At 49.3% G+C, this 23,649-nt stretch overlaps 1 protein-coding gene across 3 annotated transcripts in view; it reads left to right on the top strand.

Moving 5' to 3' along the window:
* The window catches only part of DPP6 (dipeptidyl peptidase like 6), a 966,644-nt gene that overhangs the window by 750,682 nt on the left and 192,313 nt on the right, over positions 1–23,649 (top strand). For all 3 annotated transcript variants that reach the window (XM_040260134.1, XM_040260132.1, XM_040260133.1), the window contains exon 6: positions 14,760–14,812. In XM_040260134.1, coding sequence (XP_040116068.1) covers positions 14,760–14,812 — 53 coding nt within the window. The remainder of the gene's footprint in view (positions 1–14,759; positions 14,813–23,649) is intronic.

Raw genomic sequence — 23,649 nt, forward strand, 5'->3', positions numbered from 1 at the left:
GTGGAGCCAAGTTTGCCAACCAGGCACCTTGGGACAGAAATTCTCAAATGTCAGCGTGCTCACTAGGGGCACCCCTGTTAACATGTCCGGATGGTTTTGTCAAAAGGCAGATGCGAAGCCCCACACACTGGATGATGCTACGGGGTGGACCCAGGAATCTTCATTTTTAGCAGACACGCTGGATGATTCCAATGCATGTATGTGGTCCATGGACCGCCCTGTGAGACGCTCTGCCACGGCAGCGAGCTCTGAGAGCAGCCTCGAGTTGCCATCTGGCAAGTCCCGAAGAGCAGAGCAAGCTAATTAGCTCCAGTATTTTTAGCTCAGGGAACAGCTCTGCAGAACTCAGCAGCCCAGTCCAAACAAGGAAGGATTCTTCCGTAACTGCTCATTAGAGGACCCTGAGCATATGGCGAATGTACAGTCAGTGTCGACTGAGGAGTTTTCAACGTCAGCCCCGTCGACTCCATGTGGCATCTGAGTGCCGTCCATTAGCACGCCTCTGCCTTTGCTTCTAGCCCTGCTTTAAGACTTGTATTGGAGGCACCGCATCCTGGGATTCCTCGTGTGTCTTCGGGATTGTCAAACCAGGAGATATATTTAGAGCCGTCTTGTGAAGAGCACAGAATTTCAGTAGATGCAGAACTGCCAAGCAGGCAGGAACCGTCACGATGACGCATGCAGCCGGCAGCTTTTCCCTCTAAATTACCAGGACAGCCTCAAGGCTGCCTTTGTCCTCAAGGAGTTTTTCTCCTTTCGACGCTGCCCACAGAATCTTCAGCAACCTATCACCCTTGGCCCATCAGCGGCCAGAGAGAACACCCTCCTCCTCCGTCACCGTGCACCGAGGTCCTGCCTTCATGGACACAGTTTTGTCCTTGCCTGCAGACAGTACATTCCCATCTCATTCCAGTGGATTCCTCCCATCCACCGTGACAAATAAACTCACATGAAATCAAATAAATGTCGTTTTAGGATCACCTGTACTTTTCTTTAAGGATGCCCTGCGTTTTGAAATCTTTTAAAACTGAGAATTCTCGTGACATTCATAGATGATAATCTGTTATTCGATCTGAAAATTGAAGCATCACCCCATCATTTTCAAGAGTTCTTTTTGTCTCAAGGATACAAATTTGTGTACAATTGAGTTCAGGATACTGGATTTTTATTGTTTGCATCTACTTTACCCCCTAATCCGGGAAGCTATATCCTAGTAACTATGGCCTGATTTGGGAGACTGAGAATGGGTCCCTAATATGTTCATAGGATTATTGAGACATTGCTAGGTCATTAGAAGTTCACGTAGCCGCACTTATGTAAAACCATCGATTCCAGGGCTTGTTCAACATTTGTTTCAGTATGCGCTTTGTAAGCCTTTATTCTCCCTCTTCTGACTTGATGGAAAACGGTCTTTCCAGCCTCTTGGCCTCCAGTTTTCTCCTCCTGCTCTGTGTTCACTCAACCTATGAGTCATGGCCCTGCTCGGCCCCAGCACCGTCTCCAGTGCCCTTAAGCTGGGCACACAACATCTGCCAACAAACAGCACCATCTGACTGTGGCGTGTGATGTCAGCCCGATGCTGGGGAAGAGGCAGGCGCCATGCACCGTAAGGAGCTGGCATGCACAGATGGTGCCTCAGCAGCCTGGTTGCTTCATGAGTCTTCCTTAGAGACGTGCTCAACACAGCCCCCCTCCCTCCTCCTCTGTCTGTTTTCAGACTCCTTCCCCAGGTCCTTGTTGGATTTCTCGCGCCTTCCCCTGGTTAAACTGAGGATGTAATTTTTCATTCTCCCATCAGTAGGATCGCTCACGAGGCAACAGTAACGGGGGAAGCCATGTATCCTGGTTTGTCTTGAACAGACAGCTGCAGACAAACAGGCTGTGCCTGTCTCTCCAGCACTGATTACCAATCAGTCCACTTTCTCTGTGCCTGTTTGGGTGGCAAATTATATGGTCACAGTGGCATGATGTTTGGTGATTCCGGATCAAGAAGAGATCAGAGAGGCTGGTGAGGAGGGTGATCTTCCAGACCTTCTTATCTGGAAGCACGGGGAGGACCGTGGTGGTGCCCGAGTACCCCTGGTGTGTGTGTGTGTGTGTGTGTGTGGTGTCCAGCTGAACCCAACCCGCTGGGTTCTCTGGAGGCACTCCCAGGGCTGTGATGCAAGCCCCAGCCTGTCGCTCACCCGGGATGAATCTTCCAGAAAGAGACAGCCAAGGGGACAGAAAACAAGCTGGAGTGAGAGCAGGATATGCAGCCTCTGCCAGAATCCCCCCTCTTCCTACTCTCGGTGTCCACGTGGCCAGGGGCTTGCCTGTGTGTCAGAGGCATTGACCGTCTCCTTTGCAACTGGAAAATGAAAGCAAAGGCCTCTGAGAATAAGCAAAGGAGAGGCTGAGAATGGGTGAGGGGAGGGTCTCAAGAAACAGAAATACCAGCCATCTCAGAGGTGGAGTGGGAGGGTGTTGGGGGGGGAAGTACAGATGCAGCCTCCCACAGAGCCTAGTAAGAGGTGCACAGGAAACAGTAATGTGAGTGAGAATGAAACCTTCAAAGATGGTCATGAAAATGAGAGAGCAGAGCGCACTGGAGCCAAGCTTCGGGGGCAGGAAGTACCGCGCGAAGCATGCCAGTGCAGATGGCACGACGGCTGGGGCCTCTGAGCGAGAGGGTGCTCAGCCCATTTCTACCCACTGGGTTCCAGAAGCTCCTCCAGTCACCGGCGGCCCGGTTTATCGTCTGTCTTACCCACAAAGGCTTTGTTTCAAGGGACCCTGTGGGTTAAGAGCTGTCGGCGTGAAGCTGAATCCGCCTTGGATGCGGCATGCTGGGTTTCGGAGGCGCAGTTGTCCGGCGTAGAGAAGCCTCCATCGGGTGTGACTGGGACGAGCACCCCCAGGACCCGACGATTCGTCCTCTGGCGCTCAGTTCCGGGCGGCGCTAAGCCTCCCCCATGGACCGCTGTGGCCTGGTCCTGTCTTCGCAGAGCTGCGGCTCTGTGCACATCTTCGGGGAAGCCACAGCCCTCACTTCTCATCCGGCCCCAGCCGACTGATGCCGACTGTGGGCAGGGGAGGGGTGGTTTTGACAACTCATCAGAGAGTCTGAGCAGGGGGACTCGAGAGGTGAGGGGAACCGCTGGAGTGCAAGTGGAGGTGAGGGAAAGGGTGTGTCAGGATGCGCTGGGCAGACGGCAACGTGTTAAAGGGAGTGAGAGAAACGGCCCGGGTCCAGACCTCCCTCCCGCGTGTGAGCGCGGAGAGTTCCTGCTGCAGGGGAGCCAAGTCAGGAGGCGCTCGGACGACAGGTGATGAGTGATCAGCGGGGCAGAGTAGCCAGGGGGTGATGGTGAGCAGGAGACGGAAAACGGAGGCCTGGAAATGTCACGTGAGCGGGGGGGGGGGGGACCTGCCGAAAATCAATCATCCATTTAGCATCACGTGACACACACGCTATAGACTTTAGGAGTAAAGCAGCGAAGGGAGAGGAGGGACCGCCTGGACTTCTCAAGCCTGCACTTCGGCACAGGCCTGGGCAGGGACACAGCCGGGCCCGGGTGCACCCTCTTATAAAGCGGGGACAGCCGCTGCTGGTTTTTATGTTGTGCTGATAAACTGCTAAGTGAGCCCTGGCTGCATCAGCACCCTTCCCCAGAGGAGAGAACCAGACATTTATGCTCCATCTCCCTGCCCTGTCCTTGAAGTGAGTCCGGTGCACTCACTGTTTGCTGACACGAGGAACCAGGGGTCAGGGTCCTGAGATACACTCAGAGAGGCAGCAGAGAAGCTGGTGAGCTGCCGTACAAGGAAGTGGTGCAGAAGCAGCTCAGCCTGAAAAGCTGAAAGTGAGCGACCGTCCCCCCAGTGACCCCCTCGGTGACCTCCTTCCTCTCCACGTCCCGCTCTGTCCCCAGGACCTCTGGGATTCTGTGAGGTTCCCCGAGGCCTTGACGGCATTGGCTGACCGCCGATCTTATGCAGGGCGGGAGCTAGTAGCGGCTCTGGCATAGACCTTCTTAGTTCTTTTCTTCTTAACATTGCTCTCTTGAGTGTGGATCTTTTGGTATCCTTTCTGGCTGCTAAAGAAGAGGCAGCTTAGGGTGGGAGAAGCTTTCTGACCAGCATGTTACAGTGGCAACAACGTGAAGCCATGTGGGGGAAAAAAAGACCCTGACTTCCCACGTCTGTTTCTTTGACATTATGTGACCTTGGACCAACCAGTTGTATCTCTGAGCCTCCATTTCTTTATTTAAAAGAAGAATCGAAGAGAAACTTAACCCAGTCATGGGAGCAGGTGTTGTGAGGGTCACGTTAAAGGATATAGAAAATGGTTTATAAATTCTAAAGACATCCACGATGTCAGGAGGTTTTATTTTTTTTACCTTGCATCTCCACGAGGCTGATCCTACAGGCAGTATATGCAGGCTAGAAGAGACACAAAGGCGAGCAAGGGAAAAGAAAATGCCGTGTCCTCAAGCGAGATCAGGAAAGAGTCAGCAGCACAGAGAGGGCGAAGAAGGAGAAGTCGGCAGGGAAGAGCGGGGACGTTGGGCGTCGTCTCTTAGTGGCTGCCACACTGAGGACATGCAGTGATGGAGCCGGGGAGAGGTCAGGGCACGTGGGCGTGTGTCCTTGAAAATCAGTTAGGAAGGAAGGAAAGCCTCGTGAACCACTTCCTTCAGATGTCTTCCCAGCACCCTACGACTGATATCATTTGTCTCCAGAAGATGAGCCTGAGACACATGGACACACTCCTTGAATTGCAGTGTCCGAGTGGAGACACAGGAAATGATTAAAAGAAAATTACTCAGCTATTCCTGGATGTCAGAGGTGTTCCTCTCTTGGGTATTTGGGAACGTGACCCGAATCACAGCTGAAAGTTGTGCTATTCATCTCTGAAACTTAAGATCTTTATTTAGAGGCATCCTCAGTTTTAATCCTGTTGTTTTCAGGCTCAGATGTTCTCAGAGTCACTGATATCTGGAGAGCTTTGTGGGTGAAGGACCCAGAGGATGAGACATTCTCTATTAAGAAGTTTGATGAATGGGTTTGGTCAAAAAACAAAGCATTAGAGGTTCTTGGGGCTGGATTAACACCCAGAGCAGAACTAGATGTTTGGAGAGACTACAGGTTCAAGGGGAAACCTACTCTCTTAAATTTTATGGACTTCCCTGATGGTTCACAGGTAAAGAATGGGCCTGCAATGCAAGAGACCCAAGTTCTATCCCTGGGTGAGAAACATTCCCTGGAGAAGGAAATGGCAACCCACTCCAGTATTCGTGCCTCCAGAATCCAATGGACAGAGGAACATGGTGGGCCACAGTCCATAGGGTTGCAAAAGGGTTGGACATGCCTGCATGACTGAGCATACGCCCTTAAATTTAGAAAGTCTGGTGGGAAAACAGTGACTCCTGGAGGAAAGGAGTTGAGATACAAGTACTGAATATGGACTGGGCCCTTCAGGAACCTTTCCATCATCATCAACCTCTACATCAGGACTTGAGATTCACAGAGACCAGGCCAGATGTTCTGGCAGGATGCCGAGTCATTGGGGGTAGAGCCCAATAAGACATGAATGAAACAGGAGATTAAGAGTTGAGCAGAGACCGACTCTGCCATGAGATGGGATTTCTCCAGAATCTAGGAGAGGAAGCAGTGTGGACTCTGCGTGCAGGGGGACACCACCAACTGTGTCACCGTCAGGGGCTTGTCACACGTGACGCCCCAAGGCTTGAGCGCCCCGATCCAGGCTTCAGTGCCTGCACGGTTTAACATAGGCACGAGACAGGACAGAGGTGGGGAGGGGCTTTATGAACAGGAGGGGGATGTAGAGTCCCCGGGCTCAGTGTCACCATGGCATTCTCCTGCTGCCCCTGCCAGCTCTGCTTCCACACTGCTACTACCAGGGGCCTGGAAGCCTAGCCAGTCTAGCGTCCGTCACCAGCAGCCGGCATCGTAGGGCTGAGATGGAGTTCCTTGTCACGTGCACTCGTCAACACCGCCCTCCCGCGTGGAGGACATGAGAACAGGCTGCGGGCACTTACTCCCGGGGCTGTGTGAAACCGAGAATCAGCCCTCCGGCTGCCCTCGGGCTTCTCTCCCCTGGGCAGACCACCTGCCCTGGGCATCCCTCACCCGGCTCTCTGTCCGACTCCCGCTGACCTGAGCATCTTCTCTAGAGCATCTCGGCCCATGGGTCTCCCTCCTCAAAAGACCGAGACCCCTCAGCTGGGCCCGTTTCTCCAAATACTAAGTGAAAGGGTTTCCGGGCAGGATATTCATCATTTCTTCCCAGCAAGACCCTACAAACTGGTTAGCTCTTGTCTCATCAGATATTGGAGATGTGCTCACTTGTTTTCATTACTCAGAGAAGGATCTGGACGGACTATTCGGGGAGCCTTTGGCAGGCCCTGAAGCCCCCTCTGGGTCATGAGCCGTTCCGCAGAGTGGGTCTTCGAGGGCTTCTTGGAGGAACGGCAGCTGCTCTGTGAGGGTTGATCTTGACCCTGGTCTAACCGTGTGGATGGAGGGCGTCCACAACCAGAAGGGCAGGTTGTACAGAAGAACATGTCGGGACCGAGTCTTAGGAACACACCACGTGAGTGTGGAGACTCGTGACGTAGTTTTGAAAAAACAGAGGGTAGATTTCCTCACCTCACTTCTCCCCACTGACCGAGGGGGCACCAGGGCTCCAGGCTTAATTATCTGGCCTTTGCTGCTTTCCTGAAAGGTTGTCGGGGACACACAGAAGCCGTGGAAGGTGCTGGGTGTGTCTGGTGCCTTGGTCCTGACTATCACAAGTGTCCAGACTCATCAACTCCAACAAATCACATACGTGCAGTGCCTTTTTTGTAACTTTTAAAATTAATTCATGTGGCTTAATCGGTCTCAGCTGCATCGTGTGGGATCGTTTTATTGCAGCACACAGACTCTCTAGCTGTGGCATGGGCTCAGTAGTTGTGTTGCTTGGGCTCAGTAGTTGTAGTGCTTGGGCTCAGTAGCTGTGGTGCTTGGGCTCAGTAGCTGTGGTGCTTGGGCTCAGTTGCTGGAAGGCATGTGTGATCTGTTCCCCGACCAGGGTTCCATCCCCAGTCCCCTGCACTCCAAGGCGGATTCTTCACCACTGAACGACCAGGGAAGTCACCTACGTGCAGTATTTGATGTGTAAATCACTCCTCCATAAAGCTGTTCTCAAAAAGGTTTGGAGGGGACAGCTACAGAATGTCACAGAAGGATCACGAACAGTGTGTGAGAATCCGTCATGGTCCAGGGGACGTCGGCTTGGGTTTGGGAGGCAGGTTGCTTGCTTTCTCCTGGGGCTGGCTGTGTGTTAATTCTCAGGGGAACTGTATTGCCGGCTGGAAGCTAATGAAATTCCTTCTCTTTTGGTAACAGAACCTTCAAAACTGTGAGGAGATAGACCCTCTGGGTAAATGCTTTATTTTCTCCAGTTTTTAAACCAAGACATCTTACCTTTTCCAGCTACTTTTTTAGCGTTTTTATCTTTTCCCTTCAGATTTCTATTTTTTTTCACTCATCAGCATGCATCTTGTGTGGATAAATTTCTTTCTTCTTTTTTTCACCATCTGGTTTCCAAATCTCACGTTCTTTCCCTGCCCAGTCTGACTTTTTCCTGTGTTAAGCTTTCCTGATACTTTTAGCTTCTATTCACTTCACATTCCTGTATCTTATTTCTTTAACCATGTGTTATTCCATCCATGGCGTCCTTGGTTATAGCTTGGGAGAATCTTACCCCAAGCTCATCTGTACCCTCTAATATGTTTAATTTCCTCGATAAATAGAAGGAAAAGGAAAAGTGTTAGTCGCTCAGTCGTGTTCCACTCTTTTTGACCCTATGGACTGCAGCCCGCCAGGCTCCTCTGTCCATGGGATTTCCCAGGCAGGAATACTGGAGTGGGTTGCCATTTCCTCCTCCAGGGGCTCTTCCCAACCCAGGGATGTAAGCTGAGTCTCCTGCATTGTAGACAGATTCTTTACCAGCTGAGCTAGTAGCAAAGCCCGTAAATAAATAGAATGTAGGATCAGACAAGAAAGGGGAATCCTGTCCCCTGGAGCCACCTGCCTAAGAATGCACACAGCCATTCCAGGGCGTCCCCCACAGCAGCTCTCCAGCCTCTGCCTGAACCCCATCAGTGCTGGGGAGCTCACCCTTCAGGGGACCATCCACCTCATTATTGAAACGCTTGTTGTTCAGTCACTAAGCCATATCCGACTCTTTGTGACCCCATGGCCTGCAGCACCCCAGGCTTTCCTGTCCTTCACTGTCACCCGGAGCTTGCTCAAATTCATGTCCACTGAGTCCGTGATGCCATCCAGCCATCTCATCCTCTGTCGTCCCCCTCTCCTCCTGCCTTCAGTCTGAATGGAGCGGTGGTGCTGACCAGCAGCCAGTCCAGAGGGCAATAATCTCAGTTGTTTTCCTGTCTCTCCCACCCCTTGGAAGAGGTCAGCTCCTACCTTGCCATCCTCTGTGGAATTCCTGTTTTCCTACAGCCCAAAAGAGTGAAAAAAAAAAAAAAGAATTTTCTGGATTCTATACAGTGCTAGTAGCTAACTATATAGTTCTTCAAATTTAAACACAAGCATTCTTGATTCCTTTCTCATGGCTTAAATTTCCTAAGCAAATACTCACAGCTGTTACTTCTCAGGCTCAGAAGTTAAGTAATTTGTCTGAGTTCCCCCATCAAATGATGAGCAGGCTGGGAATTGAACATATGTCTTAGTATAAAACTGTGTTGTAATTATAGTGGATACAGAGGAGTGGCTGCATCCTACTCCAAAACTATTCCAAACCACCACAGCCACCCACTGCTCCTGACTCCTGTGTTGTGAAGAAGGACTTCTCCAGGCCTTGGGGAGGAGGGGAGTTGTGGCCAGAGGCTGGCAGGTCACCTGGAAGGTCATTGTGATCACTCAGACATCAAACTAGGGCAGTGTTACTGAGGGTAGAAATTGTGCTGTGAATTTAAGGTTCATTCCAAAGTCACAGTCCAGTGAAATTTGGAAACCAGTTGTACCTGGACAGTAGGAAAGGAGGAAGGAATGGGAATGGTTGGAGCTGATTCCAAGCTGCTTCTACCGAGAGACCAGATACATGCAAGAACATAAAAGGGAATTCTTTAGGGGACTTCCCTGGCAGTCCAGTGGCTAAGACTCCACACTTCCAACGCAGGAGACACAGGTTCGATCCCTGAAGAGGGAACTAAGGTCCACATGCTGCACAGTGCGGCTGAAGAAAAAAGACTTTTAGGAGGAGAAGAATTTATTTGGTTTTCAAAATATTGACTGTGGTGTGACAATTTGGAGCAAAAAACATGCTGAAAGGCCCAACATAAGCCAAAATATGAGCTTAGAAGTCAGCAAGTAGATCAAGCATGAAAATATGAACTCAGGAAGACGTCACATAAGGAAGCAATGTCCTTCCAGACCAAGAGTGCAGACCAATGAGGGGGACTTATGTGGGTGGCAGGTTGGTGCCTGCATCCGTTCAAGGGGTCTGCAGAGCAGAAAGGACAGGCAGGGAGGAGACGGAGGCCGATGACCTGCCTGGGAACGAAGAAGGGAGAAGGATTCCTGTGACCTTTGTTACGCACTGCAGAGTGAGCCAGCGGGCTGGAAAATAAGAAGACGCTGTCGTGCACGGCGGTAGGACAGACATGCAGAGGTGGCACTTTGAGAACGTCGGGAGGATGAGGCAGTGGGCTTGACGTGATGGAAAGTGATGCAGTGCAGACTTTCCTTATAAAGTACTGAGCTAGCTAAAGAGAAGGAATTGGGGGAGGAGGGAAATGCCCAAGGATGTTTTTCATGTGGGAGATTTTAATTCAACAGATCGGAGAGACAAAACCATGGAGAGGGAATGACGAAAAATGTGTGTGTGTGTGTGTGCGCTCAGTCGTGACCAACTCTCTGTGACCCTGTGGACTGTACCCGCCAGGCTCCTCTGTCCTTGGGATTCTCCAGACAAGGTCACTGGAGCGGGTTGCCATACCCTCCTCCAGGGGATCTTCTCCAACCGAGGGATCGAACCCTCGTCTCTTGAGTTTCCTGCGTTGGCAGGCGGGTTCTTTACCATGAGAGCCACCTGGGAAGCCCGATGAAAAATATAAGGCGGGGTAATCTGTGGTAGAAGAGTTGATAATCAAGTTCAACAGGAAGCAGAAGGGAATGGGGTCAAGGTCTAAGGAGTTAGTCTTAGAGAAGAACACGGTAGCTTCTTTCTGTAGGAGAGGCAGGATGGACAGGGGTCTGAAGCAGGGCACTTGCCTTAGGGGATGAGGGTGGGTGATGGATTTGAGAAGGACTTGAGAAATTATTTCAGCACCATTTGGCGATATATGGAATTGAGCCAGAGAAGGAAGGAGGCAAAGAACGGAGTTCGGAAAAACTAGGTTTCCAGCTCAGTTTACTGAGGGGATGAGGGAGCCACCAACCAGGATAGGAAATACGAAAGGAAAACGAGGTTTTAAGGGTTGTTGAAGAGTTTCTTCCAGAGAATATTGAGTCTGGGGTGCCTGTGAACCTAAGGTGGACAAAGAAGTCAGTGGGTGAGTCTGATACACTGGCCTACCGTTGAGGAAACAGGTGCATGAAATTAATGTTCAGGTAGTCGTGGTTTAAGACCACAAGAGGGGGAGATTCCATAGAGGAAGAGGACGTACAGTGAGGCCATGTCAGCGTACCTGGTGAGGCTGCGGTAGGAAAGACCAGAGGAAATCAAAGTCTGCGTCTCTCAGAGAGTGATGTGGGAGAGGATAAGAAAGCAAGCTGTGGACAGAGTGATGTCTCAGAAATATTAAAGTGGAAGTGAAAGTCACTCAGTCATGTCCAGTTCTTTGCGACCCCATGGACTATACAGTCCATGGGATTCTCCGGGCCAGAATACTGGAGTGGGTCGTCATTCCCTGCTCCGGGAGATCGCCCCAACCCAGGGATCGAACCTGTGTCTCCCGCATTGTAGGTGAATTAGATGCAGACCAAATATGAACCTAGCCCAAGACAAACATTGGGTTATTTTTCCAAATTATTGAATGCCTATGTCAACCATGTTGTATGATATATTTAAAAAAAAAGAAAGAAACAATACAATGAGATTGTTTTTCCATCTTGTGAATGGTATTTTGGGTAACAGATTTTCATGCATTTATTTTCCAAGGGAAATTTGATGGTGTGGGAAGAAACCTTATATTCATGAACTTCTAAAAGTTCACTCACACAGAAATAACAATGCGGTCTTACTAACTTCCAGCTCTTTGTATTTTTTTTCCATGATCAGAAGTATTTAGAGTCTGTTTTAAAGAAAGATGCATAAATACAAGAGATAGAGTCCACACACACACACACCCACACACACACACAAAAGGCTTTTATCTCAAATTCTTTCAGGGAGATGTAACTTTTTTTTAAATGTCTTTCAAGATAAGGCATTGTGCAAATGAAAACACTTGAAATTTGTGCTCTTTCAAAGTTTTCTTTGTGACTGTGGTTCTTTTGGCTCCAGGTTGAGGGAATATTTTGCAGAGGAGAGTGTTTGATTTGCTTGTTTCATCTTGGAGCGTTGAGAAAATCACTTCGTCTTCCTCCTACTTCCCCATTTTCTAAGAGCAGCTCTTGAGTCATAATTGCAGTTTCCTGCTGAAGGCTTCTCATTTGCATCCACGGTTTACCCTGGAATGCTGCTTTTACATACGTACTTGGCACAGAGGTACTCCAGCGTCCTCAGGTTTTATCCATCTCTACTTCTTGACTCTCTTTCATCTTGGTTGACTGTTTCTAATTAGCGGTTTCATTTTCCAGATATTCTGCTACATTTCCCATCCATATAGGCTGGTTTTTTCTCTTTCTGCCTGACAGAACAGATGCAGAATTGTACAGAGATAGCTCTCTCATCGTTTTATTCTATTATCCTTACTAGGTTATTTTAGTTTTGTCTTCCTTTTTCTCTTTGGTCCCACTCAGAAGATATCCACAGAGTTGAATTTCAGGTCATTTGCAGGTATGTTTAAAGAGGTGTGAAGATGTAAGTCTAGGGGTTTGGGAATGTCATAACCAGAGAATGAACTGAAATCACCGTTTCCAGATGGGTCAAATAAATAGGGCTTCGACCAAGCAAGACAGTGCATGTCCTTACTTTGCATATATATTATGGCTGTTGGTATCCTGGATTTTTCAGTTGACAACAAGCAACCTGGACTTGTAACTTGAGAATTAAGAGCTGTACCCTTTGCTCAGGCAATTTCCAGTATGTGCCTAGAGAGAAACGGATCTCAAGTATTATGGGTTTGATTCCGTTTTCCTGTCCAAAAGATAGGCTAATAATACCTAGCCCATGCAGACTGAACACATTCACGTATGCTGAGGAGCTGGCCTTCTGCCTACTGCATAGAATGTGCTCCAGAAATGCTCGCCACCCTCCCGTCCTGACCACCTCATCCCCTGTGCTGTGGACCATTCTCTACGGTAAACTCAAAGGCTTTTTCCCAATGCTTTGGTCCATAATGCCCCCCACCCCTCCCCTCTCCTGTACAGACTCTTTGATAGGTAATTTGTCTATTTGTTTTAGAAGTTGCTGAAAGTTTATAGGGAGGGGATCCAGAAACTCAAAAGTCTGTCCACTTCTGATTTAATAGTTAATCTTTATCATCTGGATTTAAACTAGATGTATTATTTACCAACTGCTGTGTGAGAAGCTATCCGAAACTTAGTGGCTTAAGACAACCACTACTTCCTGTCTCATGGTTACTATGGGTCAGTAACTCAGGGCCATCTTAGATCTGAGTGGCCCCAGCTCACGTTCTCTTGTGAGGTTGTTAGTCAGGGTCGTGTCGCCTGCAGGCCTGACTGGGGGTGAAGAATCGATTTCCAAGCTTCCCAGTGCCTTGCTGGCTTGTGGTCATCTCGTGGGGAAGAACCTCGGCTCATCCCCGTACGGTCACTCGAGTGTCTTCACAATCTGACAGCCATCCTCCCGCAGAGCAAACGACCGGAGAGGGAGCTGCGAGGCCTCAGTACCGTTTACAGCCTGTGCTCAGAAGCCTCGGGCCATCATTTCTGACCCCGCCGGGGTCACTGAGTTAGGACCCAGCCCTCCTCCTCTCCTCATGCCTCCATCTCTGCTGCATGCTCCACGCCCCTCGCAGGGCCTCACTTTCCCATCTCAGCAAACAGAGGTGCCTGCCTGGGGTCACCGTGAAACTGGAGTGAGACAGGCAGCATGAAAGGGCAACATTGGAGAGACGGAACGGCCCAGCGCAGACGCCGTGACCGTAGAGAAACGGGACGGGCCGCCCAGCTTCCGCTCCTGTCTCCGTTCCCAGAGGCAGCCTCTGTCAAAGCTCCCGGACCTCCGAGGGGCTCTCTGAGCGCCAGTCTGCTCAGGACACAGGGCCTGGGACCCCGGCCCCACCTTCTTCTCCTGGGGGAGCAGCACTGCAGTGCTTCAGAACCGGAGCTTGGGCCTGGGTGGGGCGGGGTCCTGCTCAGATTGCTACGGGAGCGCGTGGTGGTCTTCGTCATGATTTCGCTCCCCCAAAGCTGTGGACCAGAGTTTCAACTAGACCCCTAGCTGGATGACCGTCTCCTGCCCTTGAGCACACCAGCCCAGGGTCTAGTGCAGGAGTCCTGGGGTCACTGGAAGCGAAACTTCTTTAGCATTAAGTGCTGTTTTTTATATCTGGGTCCTTTTTTTGCCAAATGGCTGGGATCCCCACGAGGTTAATCCGGGGGCCCAGGCCAGGCCTAGAGTCTGGGTGTTAGCAGGCCCTCCCCCGCTTTCCTTTGCAGGCTCACGTCCGTCCTCAGCCCAAGTGTGTCCATACTGCACACACCTGGCGGTAGCTCTGTCTTCCTTGGCCTGCATGTCCCTCACCCGTTATCTTTAGCAAGCTGGCTTTAAAATGCTAGTCAGTGAGCGCTGGCCCACCCAGGGCACCAACACTCAGAAGTTTCCAGAGGAAGGGAAGTGAAATACGGCTCTCACTTCATCCCTGCAGAGTAACCAACACATCACATTCCACACCCCCAGAGGGTCTCTCTCCAGAAAGCTAGAGAGGACAGAGGCCAGGTTCTCCCTTCTTTGGGGGTGACCACTGCATTTATGGGTTGGGGAATAATCTCCTGGCTCAGGAATTGAAGAGGGACATCTGAGACTTGAGGGCTATGTTGCTGTTGTTGCCTTAGTTTTGAAAGCCACGTTCCCCTTGCAATGAGCTCTTAATTTACTGGCCATTCTCTGAAACTAAAGCATGCACGTCAGATTGTCCAGGGGACAGGAGTTTGCCCAGGTAAGCCTATCTTGGCTCCGGTACTACAGCTCACCGAGGGTACAGAGTGGACTCTGCCAGAGATTTCAGGGACCTCCCACCAGGCCGGGGTCTCCCCATCTCTGGTCCAGCTGGCTGTCAGGAAGCCTCCGATGAGCACCGTGCACGTTAGTTCTGTGCTACATTAGTTGAGCTGGAAATCTCTGCCCCAATTTAATCACAAACCAGGTAGTCATGGAAATAGTACCAAGCCTCTGGCTACCCAGTAAACCACATGCAAATGGTGGAAATAAGACTGACATGATATGCAAATTTACTTCCTGAGTACATAAAAGACTTGGCTGCCTGGTCTCCTGACTACATGCTTTTGGTCCAGGCTTGTTTATTAGGATTCACAGTGATTTGAAAAATATAATCACCACCATGATCTCAATGCTTGTTTTTTTTGTTTCTTGTTTTTTTGTGTGTCTGTTTCAGATATATCAACACTCCTATACTGGATATTATGTCCTGAGCAAAATCCCTCATGGGTAAGATGGTTCTTTCATTTTCTTCTAATGAGAGATCTGCAGAACAGAGTGGGGTGGAGCGCTGACTAGTTGCTTTATTCCTATGGCACCTTAGCTTTTGACATGAAGTGTCCTGATGCTGTGGGAACCTCTGGGGTGCCCCCAGGCCCTGGAGTGGGGGTAGGGGTGTCAGTGAGTCCAGCTCCTCGCCCGTTAGTGAAGCCCCCTTCCCAGAGCAGCTGCCCCACCTCCTGCTCTGATGCCCAGGTTCCAGATCCTGCAAGGTAAGATGCTGCCCTGGCCCCCAATCACCAACCCTCCACCCCTATGATTTGTAATCACCTGCAGTCCCCCCAGGGCATGGTGATTCACCTTCTGACTCCAGGAGGGTTCCCGGTTTATAAACACAATAGAAAGGGCAGCACCCCAAGCGCCGCTTGTTTCTCAAAACAGGAAGATTTGGGACCCAGAAGTGTGAGTGGGAAGGAAAAGACGTGACTGCGTGATTTGGCAGAGTTTTCAGCTCTGGGTATACACAGCGGGGTGTGTTATCAGGGGCTCATCTTTGGAATCCAGAGGTGTTGATTCGAGGTTAAAGTTGGATGAAGCCATTTGTTGAGTTGGCGCGTGGAAAACCAGTTGCAGCACAAGGAGAGTGAGGCAAGGACGGTGTTTCCTTGCTTCCATTTCTGTTTTTTCTTTCTTCCCCCTCCTCCCCTCCCCTCCTCCACTCCCTACGGTCCCCCTCCCCACACCCCGACGCCGCCCTCCTTCTGGTCCTCTTCTCTACCTCCCATAGTTTCTCTCACTTTTTTTTGACAAGGTGAGGTGCTCAGGAAATGTTCAAAGACATTGGGTTGTGCTGCTGGCGATATAGTGCGATTTCCCGTGATGACATAGCGGGAGGCATCCTAGTTTTCCTAAGCAAATGCAAACAGCAGGAGTTGATTTAAAAACTATTGTTCTGTAGGAGAGCACTGATCACAAAATGGATGTTTCACAACTAAGTTGGGTAGAATATGAGCATATCCTTGGAAAACAAGCGTGGGGAAAATAGCTTCATTCTGGACTTCAGATAAATAAAGGATGCGTGTAAATACGCGGCAAAATGTGATTAGTCACTTCTGTTAGACTGTTAGAAAACTCAAGCCCCAAGAAACTAAAGATGACCCCCTGTCGTGAAAATAAAGTATCCATGGGCATGTTTTATTTAAAGCATAGTTCAGATAGAAACTCAGATGTCTTTCACAGAGGAGGGAGTATTCTATTATTTTTCAAGGAGATATGCACCTTCAAAGGTCACGGCCAGCAGGGGTATAATTATGCCTTGAGATTTATCTACCTCTTCTGGGAGCAATAGAATTTATCCTAGATGAAGGATAAATTCGTAAAACTCAAAACTCTAAAAGCATTTTGTGTTTGACACATGGTGTACGTATTTTACTGCATCAGTTAGCATTTAGGAGAAATATGTTCTCCTGGCACGAGAGCTTGCCAGACGGATTGCAAACCTGAGGACAAGGTGGTCTGTGCTGAAGGCTTGGTTTCAGTGCTCACGATGAGGGTGATAATCCCCCCATAGGGGATGTCAGCAGAGAGTGAGCTGCTCTCCATGTTTTTAAACAACCACGGTAATCAGCACTGCCTTCGCGTATTGGTTGAGTCTCTTGCGTGTTCACCCTGGCACGTCGCTCTTGCAAGGGAATCATCCTTCTCCTCCTCCCTGCCTTCTCATGGCTGGTGTCCAGGAGGCCTGAACTCCAACACACTGGGCTCACCATCCACCTCAAACGGTCCCCTTGGGTGTTACACTGCAGCTGTAGAATCAGACTTTTAACCGTGCTGATTCACTGCTTCCCTAAGTGTTACCGAACCAAACGTGGACTTGCGTGCCCAAGTGTGGTAAAGGCTATCTGCTGACACCAGCTTGTGGTGAAGGAACGCGCACACTGATTGCAGGCACCAAGCAAGGAGTTCAGACAGCTGGTGCTTAAAAGGCCCAGACTCCCTGAAGGCTCCAGGTAAAGGTTTTTAAAGTCAGGGTGAGGGAGGGGATTGTGGGTTACGTGGCCTGCTCGTGGACAGCCTTCTGACTGACTGTGGTGAGGTAAGTAAGTGTCAACGTGCCCTTTTGGTTCCAACTGGTCTGGGGTCTCCGTGCTTGTGTGCAGCTTACAGTTAACTTCTCCCAGCTGGTGGGGGCATCAGTATCTGCAAGACAGCCCAGAGGACGTGGCTCAGAATACGATCCATAGCCCTGGAGGAGGAGCTAAAGGTCCTTGACTTTGGTTAATGGCTAAACTATTATTATGTTGCCTTGTTTGGCTTTTTCCCTTTCTGTTTGCATCTTCTCACTTCTCTGATTAAATTTCCTCTTGGGAACTTGAGGGAAACCTAGGTAGGCTATCGTTTTTCTCCAGACAAGAGGCAGGTGGAGAACGTGGGTTGGGGAGGGGTCTCCTCCAGGAAGGCCCCATAGGGCCCTGCTCAGCTACATAAGGACTTTCATAGGATTGAAAGATGTAACAGAATGCTTGCTGCACTTACGGGAAACAATCTCATCATCACGTAAACTGAGGCATCTACAAAAATGGCGTTCACTATTTGACCACCCAACTCCTCCTCTTTTTCATAAGATCATTTTGTTATTGTTCGGTCATTAGGTCGTGTCCCACTCTTGGCCTCTCTGTGACCCCGTGGACTGCAGCACACCAGACTTCCCTGTCCTTCACTATCTCCTGGAGCGTGCTCAAACTCACGTCTATCGAGTCAGTGATGCCATCCAACCATCTCACCCGCCGTCGTCCCCTTCTCTTCCTGCCTTCAGTCTTTCCCAGCATCAGTATATTTTCCAGTCAATCAGTTCTTTGCATCAGGTGGCCAAAGTGTTGGAGCTTCAGCTTCAGCACCAGTCCTTCCAGTAAATATTCAGGGTTGATTTCCTTTAGCATTGGCTGGTCATTTATGAACAATAAATAAAAGAGTTTCGAGTATCTTCAAAGTCTTTGTATTAATGACACAGTGGATTTCCAAACTGGGTGAGCCTTTAGACCTTGAGCTTATGCAGCTTCAGTGTCCAAGAGAGGCTTGTTGAGCTCAGTCAGTTGTACCAGCGCCCTGTCTGGTGGCCAGGCAAGAGCACAGCCCTGTAGGTGGGCTTGGGGTGGTGAGGAAAGCACAGTTGTCTCTTTAAATAGAAACGTCTCTATGAAAACATTTAAATTAGCATTTACTCATAGGGCAGAACATATGGGAGCGCCTCTTGAGATTTCTGGAGACACAGACGCGTATCTTTTTCTCCCTTCTTCTCACCTCTCCTCTCATCCCTCTCTCCCTCAGTCCCTCACTTCCAGCCTGAGGCCATTCGGTCTGCAGGATGGGATTACTTGGCATTTATAACAGATTTTCTCCCTTAGCTTCAGGCTTTCCGAACAATCACAGAGATGAACCGAATTAATTTTTCAGTGCCCTCTAAACTCTGGCTTCCTTCCCTTTTGCCAGTGATGGAAGAATCTGGGGTGGGTGAACCCTCTTTCCTGTCTCTCTCACGAGGGAGGAGGAGGCCTCCCTAACCCGTGCTTCACCCCCTCCATCCCCAGCTCTGACCTCCGCAGCTGGAGCCTGGGGCAGACCCCAGGGCACATGCAATAGCTCGAGTCATAATGAGAACCCCAAGCCGGCTGAATTTTCATCTGTTCAAAGATCTGGAGCCTCATGGTAGGGGTGTTTGACTTTCACATACTAAATTTTCAAAAGTTGTGTTCTCAAAGGACATGTGTCTTTTACACACATTTGTTTAGTAAGCCAGAATTAGAGCTAGTTAATATTTAATATAGAGTGTTTTACTAAGTGTTTATATCGGAACTGCAGCAAAGTAAAGCAACACTTCATGACAGAGATTGATAGAAATGGTAGCCAGCTAAATGTTCTCTGTTAAGGGTCCATCCTGTGTTTTCATAGCAGTTTTTGGTAGATTTGTTGTTTCTTGGAGTTTTCCTGACATGAGTTTTTTCTTGGGTTAGTTTTCCCTTTGACTTGAGTGATTTTCTTTAAAAAATTATATTCCTATGTAATTTGCAGTTTTTCATATCTATTAGGATCATTCTGGAAATCATATGGGCTGGAGAAACTCAATCCTTCCATGACAGACATCACTTTTAAGAAAAATTGGGCATACCCCTTAATTAGATAGCATTGGCATTTTGGAGTTTGGCAAACAGAGCAATGATAGAGCAGAAACTGAGAAGTACGTGGAGCTACTTTCGTGTACGTGTCAGGCCGTCTTCTGTAGATACTGTTGCCCCAACCTTGCTTATTTACCTTTACCAAACAAACCGTACAAAATTGTATTCCTTTGGAATTCTGGTTGACTTATGAAGTCACATCTGTGAAAACAATGAACTGAGACATAGATTCCTTCTTCCCAGGGTTACCCTCTAACTTTACAGGCTGGGACATAGAAGAGCATTCTATTCATTTAGAAAATAGAAGCTAGGTTGAGAACACACCGCAGTGCCCAGCACCTTGCCTGACCTCATGACACAGGAGTTAGAGATTGAAGCCCTGGGGTCACATAGACCTAAATACAAGTCCCATTTGGCAGCTGACTCTGTATGACCTCGAGAGCCACTGTACTTCTATGGAGCTTCGTGTCCACGCTTTTATAAAGTTGTTAACAACAGTGCCTGCTTCATAGGCACCCGATAAGAGTTAAGAGGAATGATACATGTGCAGTGCACAGCAGAGAATTTTGCTCTGAGTGACTGCCTGGGAATGTTATTTCTTCACATTTTAATATGTCCCCAATATGTATTTGTAGTCTCATCATTAAATTTTATCAGACTGTACTTTCTAGCCAGCTCAAATCCTTTCTGTTACAAGGAGAGGAATGATATAACCCCTACCATAATAAAATTCCCTTTAAAAATTTTTCAAAGCTAAGAAAGACCTGTTCCATGACACTCAGGTGATTAAAATGCCCATGTGATTTTAACTTCTCTCTTAAAAGTGATGTCTATAGCCTCAATAATCTACAATTCTCAGTGCTCAATAAGTTCTTTTTTTAATCTCATCTCAACTTGACTTGCTGCAATTAATTTCTAAGGCTTTCTTGTTTTGCTTCCAGTGGAAGCAGAAAAGGTACGGCAGCAGTGAAGTGCTGTATTGAGCAAGATGGTTTCTCTCCTTAAGGAGTTCAAAAGCTTCTTGAAAAGGAAGGACACAGACATACCAGTTGAATTCAGTTCCATTGCTCAGTCATGTCTGACTCTGCAACCCCATGGACTGCAGCACACCAGGCCTCCCTGTCTATCAGCACCTCCTGGCATTTACTCAAACTCAAGTCCATTGAGTCGGTGATACCATCCAACCATCTCATCCTCTGTCATCCCCTTATCCTCCTGCCCTCAAGCTTTCTCAGCATCAGGGTCTTTTCCAATGAGTCATTTCTTTGCATCAGGTGGCCAAAATATTGGAGTTTGAGCTTCAGCATCAGTCCTTCCAATGAATATTCAGTACTGATTTCCTTTAGGATGGACTGGTTGGAATTCCTTGCTTATATAACAATATAAAATTAAATGCCTCGAATGGGTATTTTAAACACTGAACACAAAAGAGATGCCATAAAGAATCTCAAAAAGGAAGTCTGGCTTGAGCAGAGCCTTATAGTTGAGTAAGTTTTATTTTGTTTGGTTTAATAGATGGAGACTGAGAGGAGATATTCCAGGTCGGGTGAATCATTAAATGAGCTTGACCTTTTCAGTGAGCCAGCATCTTCCTGGAATTAGTGGGGTGCCAGGCCAGGCTGGAGCAGGGCTGTTCTCCTGGGACTCTGCATAGGGAAAGACGGGATTGGGTGGGTCTGGGGTGACCCTGGGGTGTGGAAGACCTAATCCCCAGCTGAGTGCCATGGGTCTTTACAGGAAGAACACGCTGAACATCAAGCCTAAGAGAGACGCAGTGCAGATGGCAGGCTTAGGTTAGTTTTGTGTGTGTGTGTAGAGTGGAGGGCAGGGAAGGGGTGAGTAGGGCTTGGAGTCAGTTAGGGGTCCTGGCGGGGAGCAGGGCAGGCGTGCGGTGCGAGAGGGCTCAGTGGAGAAACCACCCGACTGTGATGGTGGGTGTCTGGTGTTCGCTCAGAAAGTGAAGATGGGTTTCAAGGGTTTATGTTCCATGCCCCGCGAATTAAATCTTCGGCAGCCTGTGCCTGTTGTGAGTCGAGCCTGATGCGTGAGGAGATTCGAGGTAGCGAGTTCATGAGGGCGGCAGTGAGAATCCCCGGCAGTGTCAATGGCCCAACACTGCCTTCTCCAGGATGTTGCCACTGGACACATTCACTCTGCAGAGCTGCCAGGAGTTGTGTGAACAGGATTGTCTGTATATCTTCAGGAAAGGCCAACATGAGGCTGAAATATAAGAGAGAGTCCTTAGAGTGGCATTCTACGTGCCTCTAGCAAGGCCTGCAAGACTTCCCAAGCGGCCCCATGGTAAAGCATCTGCCTGCCAACGCAGGACATGCAAGTTTGACCCCTGGGTTGGGAAGATCCCCTGGAGAAAGAAATGGCTGCCCATTCCAGTATTCTTGCCATGGGAAATCCCATGCACAGAGGAGCTTGGTGGACTACAGTCCCCGGGTTCGCGGAAGAGTCAGACACGACTTACAGACTAACCACTCTTGGAAAGGGCAGGATGCTACCGTTGCTGGCGGCCCAGCGTTTCAGCACTGCGGACAGCTCCGAGGCCTGCGGGGCTGGATCTTAGTTAAGCTGCTTCTCCTGCTCCCTCCCCTCAAGGTCTCTCCCTTCTTCCCCCGAATTACAAGCAGTTAGCAAGCACTATCAAAAGGATGAGCTCTAGGATCAAATCGATGTGGGAATAAATCCCCCGTCAGCCTCTTTACCTGTGTAGTCATGGAAGAGTTACTTTGCTTCTCTGGGCACTCTTACTCCGTCCATATAATGGAAATAAAATGCCTGACTCATGGGGTTCATGGAAAGGTTATGGAGTTCTGTAGGATATTGAAATGGTGCATGTAAGTGCCTGCTTCGGTGTGCAGAGAGTCCTACAGGCTTCCTTCGTGGGGGAACCAAGGCCTCCCATTATACAGCCAAATCTAATTAATCACTCTCCCCACAATTTCCCTACCTCTGGACAGAAAATAAATTTAATACTCCATGCCAGCTCTGATCAATTCTAATGGCTTCCTGGAGCTCTGAGTTTAAAGCTGTGCCTGTGCTCTTTGGGGAAGGATGCTGTGATCCATGAGTCTCGCCCGCAGTGAGGGGGGTGGGGTGGCAGAAGCATACACGTGATGCCTTCCGGGTGCAGGAAGCAGTCTCCCCTGAAGGACCACTTCAGTGATGCGCTGTCACTGCATGCAGACAGGTGGTCCCGTCTTCACTCGCTCGGTCCTTTACCCCATCCCCACAACACGGACGCCAGAAACGTAGGTCCCACCGACCGTGTGTCTTGTGTCCAAATCCTTCTGATCCTTCAAGCCCTGACATCAAAACCCTCTCCTCTAAAACCACCTGCAGCCTCCCCGAGCTCCTGGAGTCAGATTGCCTCCCATTTCAGGCTGAAATGTATCCTTGCTTTAAATTGCTCTTTTGTTGTCAATATGTAATTTTTTCTGGACAGTGTGTTTAGAAATGTTTTCATATGCATTTACTGCCGGACCCATTTCTCTCCTGAATTCTTAGATGTCAGAGACTGGGGTTTGCTGGGAGGAGCTTGGCTGTGTCCCAGGTGTCTGTGGCCTGGGTGTGAGAACAGGGATGCCCAAGAATAACCGCCGGAGAGGCTGACCCTGCAGGTCTGAGCTGTCGGGAGACAAAGCGTCAGCCACAGTCAAAGGGTGCCTGTTTCAACCAATCCTTTCCTTTGAGTCCTTTTCTGCCCTTAAAAAACCACCCTCCATGTCTAAAGACTTTCAAGCAAGCAAACCCGTTTGGAAATGAGATGAAAAGATGGGGGATGCGTCATTTCCTGAGGCGCCTTGGGGAACCTAAACTTGCATGTTCCCGTCCTTGAACTCTTCCCAGCGCGGGAGGGGGTGCATTGATGTTGACTGAAACAGGTGGAGGGAATTAATGGATTAAATGAGACTGTCGAGTATAAGGAGAAGCAGGCCTGGGCCCCATCCCCAAATCACTCAGACCACGGTCTCGGAGGATGGGGCCTCAAGAGAGCATTTTTAAGTGACTCGGTTTCCAGTATCTGGTATCGGCTGGTCCTTCTTCACCAGCTGTCAGCACCAAGTGACCCCAGGATTCTCTTTGAAGCTGAGAAACTTCTGTTTCTGTTTCTGGGAAGAAGCGATGAACGTGAATTTCCTTGTCCCCTCAGCAGAGAGATACAGGCAGGTCTCCGGCTGACAGAGTCCTTGGAGATTTACTTAATAATATGCAGTAAAGGCCTCCAGCACTGACATCCATACCACCGCGATGAGATGGAGCCTGCCTCTGGGCTGGAGCTTGACGTGAGCGCCACCTGGTGTCTTAGCCTGGAGTCGCTGTTCCCACTGATGCATTCTGGAGCCGAAGAACTGATGCTTTTGAGCTGTGGTGTTGGAGAAGGCTCTTGAGAGTCCCTTGGACTGCAAGGAGATCCAACCAGTCCATCCTAAAGGAGATCAGTCCTGAGTGTTCATTGGAAGGACTGGTGCTGAAGCTGAAATTCCAGTACTTTGGCCACCTGATGTGAAGACCTGACTCATTGGAGAAGACCCTGATGCTGGGAAAGATTGAAGGTGAGAGGAGAAGGGGGCGACAGAGGATGAGATGGCTGGATGGCATCACCGATTCAATGGGCATGAGTTCGAGCAAACTCCGGGAGCTGGTGATGGACAGGGAGGCCTG

Source organism: Oryx dammah, unplaced genomic scaffold (genome assembly GCF_014754425.2).
Source record: "Oryx dammah isolate SB20612 unplaced genomic scaffold, SCBI_Odam_1.1 HiC_scaffold_18, whole genome shotgun sequence".
Lineage (NCBI taxonomy): Eukaryota > Metazoa > Chordata > Mammalia > Artiodactyla > Bovidae > Oryx > Oryx dammah.